The sequence below is a fragment of the Callorhinus ursinus genome, unplaced genomic scaffold (assembly GCF_003265705.2).
Source record: "Callorhinus ursinus isolate GAN/ISIS: 27379988/994484 unplaced genomic scaffold, GSC_fseal_2.0 scaffold60, whole genome shotgun sequence".
Lineage (NCBI taxonomy): Eukaryota > Metazoa > Chordata > Mammalia > Carnivora > Otariidae > Callorhinus > Callorhinus ursinus.
Window position 1 is genome coordinate 7,820,450 of NW_027397122.1, and position 5,433 is coordinate 7,825,882.

The 5,433-nt window shown below is 64.1% G+C and overlaps 1 protein-coding gene across 1 annotated transcript; it reads left to right on the forward strand.

The window, feature by feature from the left end:
* Positions 1-522: 522 nt before the first annotated feature.
* Positions 523-4,895, forward strand: IGFBP3 (insulin like growth factor binding protein 3). Its single transcript, XM_073885024.1, has 3 exons — positions 523-1,049; positions 4,182-4,408; positions 4,725-4,895. The coding sequence occupies exons 1-3, from the start codon at positions 641-643 to the stop codon at positions 4,878-4,880; spliced, it is 792 nt and encodes a 263-aa protein (XP_073741125.1). The 5' UTR covers positions 523-640; the 3' UTR covers positions 4,881-4,895.
* Positions 4,896-5,433: the final 538 nt, after the last annotated feature.

A 5,433-nucleotide genomic window follows, 5' to 3' on the forward strand; every position in this document is an offset into this window, starting at 1 on the left:
CGACGCGAATCAGGTAGTCCCACTCAGAAATGTCCCACGACCTTCCCGACCCGAGGACTCAAATTTTGCGAAGCTCCGCAAAGTACACTCGGTGAGGTGCGGAGCACGCCAGTCTCCCGGACACCAGCTCTCCACCGGGGCGACCTCACCCACGCCCGCAGGGAGAAGGGCGGCGGCGGCGGCGGCGGACTGGCCAGGGGCGCCAAAGACGCCGGCGTGGCCGAGGCGCCCGGGTGGCCAGAGGTGCCGGGGACGGCGGGGTGGCGGGGCTGTCGAGTTCCCCGGGACGGCGGGGTGGCGAAGGGACCGGAGTGCGCGCGTGGAGCAGGTGCCTGGGCGCCCGCGCGCTGCGCGCCCCCGCCCCCAGTCCGGCGGCCCCGGGTGCGGCGGGAGCCCCGAGCCTCGTGTGCGCCGGCCCGCCCCCTCCCCCCCCATCCCGCGCGCCGTTCCGGGGCGTGTCCTCGGCCACCCGGCTTCTATATAGCGGCCAGCGCGCTCGGGCCGCCCAGATGCGAAAACGGCGGCGCCGCGCTCAGCACTGGTAGCTGCCTACCCCACTCCCGCAGCCTCGCACCGCGCGCTTTCGCCCGATTCCTGCGCGCCCCGGCTGACCGAGCAGCGGGCCCCCGCGGTGGGCGCCATGCAGCGGGCGCGCCCCGCGCTCTGGGCCGCGGCGCTGACCGCGCTGGCGCTACTCCGCGGGCCGCCGGCCGCACGGGCCGGCGCGGGCTCGGCGGGCGCGGGCCCCGTGGTGCGTTGCGAGCCGTGCGACGCGCGCGCTCTGGCGCAGTGCGCGCCGCCGCCCGCCGCGTCCGCGTGCTCCGAGCTGGTGAGAGAGCCGGGCTGCGGCTGCTGCCTGACGTGCGCGCTGCGCGAGGGCCAACCGTGCGGTGTCTACACCGAGCGCTGCGGCGCCGGCCTCCGCTGCCAGCCGCCGCCCGGCGAGCCGCGCCCGCTGCAGGCGCTGCTGGACGGCCGCGGGCTCTGCGCCAACGCCAGCGCCGCCGGCCGCCTGCGCGCCTACCTGCTGCCAGCGTCGTCCGCGCCAGGTGAGCCGCCGGCGCCGGTCGGCCCCGGACGGGGGCCGGGGCGGCGCCGCGCCGCTGCGGGGACCCCCTGCCCTCCCCGCCCCCGGTGCTGTAGGCGCGGAAACCAAGGCCCCGCGAGCGAGTGCGCTCGCCGCGGCACGGTCTGCAGCCGGCCGTCCACGCGCCGCGTTCGCCGAGTGCGGAGTGCTTGCAAATTACTAAGCGCTTTCGGCAAAACTGGGTCAGAGGTTTCCCGGGCAGGGAGGGGGAGGGTACGAGGTTGTCATGACCGATCTCATACCGACGAGCATCTCCCCGCCCTTGGTGCGGGCGCAGCGCGGCAACGTGAGCCTGGACCGTGCGGCCCACCTCGGGAATGCGGTTTTCGTGTCCCACAAACTGGGAGCGAGCGTGTTTATATTCCAAGCGGAGGGAGCTGGAGGACCAGGGAGGCGGTCGGGGCGAATTTGGACTGGAGAAGGTGGGCGGGCACCTTTGTAGGAGATGGTGCTTGTCTTTAAAAATTCGAACATTTGCACAGACTTTCGGTGTGCGAAGCAATGGCACGTCTCGGGGTACGCCAGAAGCAGTAAGGTGGGAACCGGGTATTGGCATCTTTTGCCTTTGGGCAACCTGACGTCCAGAAGGTAGTGCCTCCCCAAAGTCCCCCAGAGGCAGAGAGGAACGTGGGGGCTGAACCCGGTTTGCCACGTCCTGCCTCGTCCCCCTGGTGCGCCCCATCCGCCCCGGTGCCTGGATGGCCCCAGACCAACGCCAGGTGCGGGGCCTTCAGGGAGTGTGCACTCAAAAAAGATTTCAGTGATGGTGCAGGGGAGTGGAATAAGCCTCAGGACTGTATGGCCCTTAATCCGAAGTGGAAGGGATAGGGTCCGGTTCCTGGGAGCCCCGAAAAGACAGAGACTCGGCCACTGCCCCTCGCGAGGCTCTGAAGGACATCACGCTGTTCCCAGAAAGCAGTGTAAATGGAGTCTGCAGTTGTTGCTCTAAATTCTCCAGCAGGCTCAGCCAGCCTCCCTGGGTTCTGTGAGTGGAGCTCCTGCAGAGCTGGAGGCCGGGAGAATTCTGCCCTGGCCTCCAAGGCACCGGGCTGGACAGAGCTAGTGGGCAGGCTCCCACCCTGGACTGACAGGAGGGCAGTCCCCTTGTAATTTCAGGTTGTGCACATTGCCACGCCCGGGTGAGGCTCTGTCTTTGCTAGGCAGGGCTGGCTCTGTGGATCCCAGAGAAACAAACACCATTCCAGGATTGGTGAGAAGGCAAAATTCCAGTTGCCTAAAACGTGCACCGCTGTATCGTGGTGGATTTAAAATCGCCAGGTGCATTTGTCTCTTAGGGCAACTGCGGCGTTTGCTGTGTGCACTTTATTCTAATAGCGTGTTTTCTGGGTATTCGAAAAGTGATCTGAGAAGCTCTTATAGACGCTGCCGATTTCAGTGACCGGGTTAATGGGTATATTATGATTACTACTGTAGTAGCTCCGCAGTATGGGTTGATGTGTTTAACTAAAACGTGGTTAACAAGCCTGAGATTTTATGAGACTTATAAAATCTGTGGGGGTGGGGAGGTACATTTAAATGGCAGTCAAAAGTTGAGATTATCTGTTGCTTAAATGCAGAGGTTTTGTGTTCCTGCTGAAGTCAGCAGGCATTAGAAAGATAACCTGGGAGGTTTAAGAAATTACTCAGTTCTTGGAAAAGAAATGCAAATATGTTTATTTACATACCCTTAGCATCTCCTTTGTTCCCAGCACTTCCCTGAAAAGGAAGGAAAGAAACCCTAAGGTTAAAGGACATTGAAACCAAATTCTGCCAATTAAGAACCCACTGTATCCGGCGCTGGGCTAATCGGTGCTTCCCCAGACGCCAAACTCCTTGGGAGCTCAGCCACCCCTCCACCTCCAGGGACTCTCCTTCCCAGGGGAGGAAGTGGAGTCCCCAGGGAGGAGAGGGTGTCCCCCAGCCCCTGGTGAGTGCACCTGCCCTGGGCGCGTCCTGCAGGGATTCTTGTCCTTCAGCCAGCCTGGGGAGCGTCCTCCACGAGACATTTGCCCCTGTCCCCTAGAGCCGGAGGTCTGAGCCCGCTTCCCTGTGGGCTGCCACTGTGCATGAGGGGCAGGGCCCCTGGAGGGCGCTCGGCACCCCCAGGCGTGGTAGATTGAGGATCAGATGGTGAGCCAAGCCCCTCCCAGGATGGAGGCAGGCTGCTCGTTGAATGGAGCGATCGTGTGACCCACAGGGGATCCTCAGCAGCTCTCCCCCCGTAGCCACCTCCACTGTTCATCCTGGAAAAGGAACCCCGAGAGCGTGCTGGCCCCATATCAGCCCTGCATGTAGTCCATGCACGTGAAACCCCAGTGACAGCTGCGGACAGCCAACACCAGTGTCAGGGCCTCAGTTCTCTTTATTTTAGTGTGTGGGTCACAGAACAGTGGCGGGGGTGGCGGGGGGGTCCCTCAGGGAGTGAGTGCTCCAGCACGCACAGGGTCTGTGCACCTCCTCAGGACGTTCCAGCCCATGTGTGGACAGTGAGTTAGAGATGTGACAGTGGGACCCGCCACACAGTGCCCAGAGCCAGGGGAACTGCAGCCAGGCTCAAAGGGGAGTGAGCTTTCCCCTGGGCCAGTCTGCCTGGTGGCACAGGACAGCGGGGGAATCAGCCCCTGCGGGGCTTGTGGACCCCCACCCAGGTGGCTGTCCCCACCCGGCGCCTCTGACTCAGCAGGGCTGACGGGTGGGGCAGAGAGTGTACTGGTCCCCCAGTCCTGGGAGGCTGCACTTGGGGTGGCCTTTGGGGTCTGAATCCTGGGCACCGTCCCTCCTCGGGCGTGCCCCCTGCTGGCGGAGGGTGACAGATGCTGCCGGATCCGCGATGAGAACCCTTCCCTCCCCCCCCTCCACCACCACCACCACTGCTCAGAAAGCACACATCAGATTCCTTTCTAGAAAGCGGGCTTCCAGTAGAGTGACAGCCGTCCACTGCTAGTATCGTGGAACAGTACTTAATCCAGGTGTTTTGGAGTTGCTGGATGACATTTCCGCCTAGCTGGGACTTGGTCGCTGTGGTAATATTTTGAAAAGACTGTTGCTAACTGCGGATGGCCGTCACACCCGTGTGCCCCTTGCACTTTTCAAGGAAACAGCAGCGAGTCGGAGGAAGACCACAGTGCCGGGAGCGTGCAGGGCCAGGCCCTCCCCAGCACACACCGGGTGCCCGAGGCCAAGCTCCAGCCCCTGCACACCAAGATGGACGTCATCAAGAAAGGGCACGCCAAGGACAGCCAGCGTTACAAGGTGGACTACGAGTCCCAGAGCACGGACACCCAGAACTTCTCCTCCGAGTCCAAGCGGGAGACGGAATACGTGAGCCTTCTCCTCCTGGTGGGCGGTGGGCTGAGTGTGGGGGGACCCTTCGCGCTGCGGGATCCCACGAGGGTCCAGGTGGAATGACGTGGGTAGGAGCGCCTCGAGGCTGGCGGTGTTCTGTTCACCTGCTCTCCCAGTCCCCTGGCCCGTGGCCACTCTCTGCCCCCCGGTCCCGGGCCTCGCTCTGGGGACCTCATGGGAGACGGGAGCCATGGTTGGGGGTCGTGGGGATCGCGTGGCAGGTCCCTCCTCGGGTGCATGGGATTCTCTGAGGCCGCGCGCGCTCCCAAGTAACCCGTGGCTCTCCCCACAGGGACCCTGCCGCCGGGAGGTGGAGGACACGCTGAACCGACTCAAGTTCTTGGACATGCTTAGCCCCAGGGGCATCCACATCCCCAACTGTGACAGGAAGGGCTTCTACAAGAAGAAGCAGGTGAGTGACGTCCTCACCAGCTTCCCTCCCCCCTGACCCGCAGAGCCGCGCACCGCCGCCCGGGGGCCCTGGGTTACCTGAAGGGACACGGGGAGACGTCGAGAATGACCGTCACAGGGACATGAGGTCGTGGGCCAGAAAGCCTCCCTGAGATCCCCTGTTGGTCCCCCTCCGGCCCGTCCTTGCCGGGAGTCCTGGCACGATGGGGGGCCGTTAATTCAGGCCAGGCTAAGTGCATCTCCGGAGATGAACTGTTCCGAGACAACAGCATCCCAGGCGGCTCTGCACTGGGACAGTTCCCGCCACGGTGGCTGCAGAATGATCGAGGCCATGGGCCTCCTGGTCTCTGTCGCACCTGTTTGCCACCAGCCATTAGGCAGCAGCTTACCTGCCACCTGCGTATTCCCATCAGTCTCTTGCTCAGCAGAGCCGCGCTGAGAGCCCATCTATGCGCCTTGGCGAGCGCTCTCAGGTGCCCCGGGCAGGTGGGACGTTCTTATCCCCGAGGGGCGCAGAACTGCCCCAGCCTGCTTCTCCGGAGAGCCACCTCCACCCCCCCCCCCCCCCCCCCCCCCCCCCCCCCCCCCCC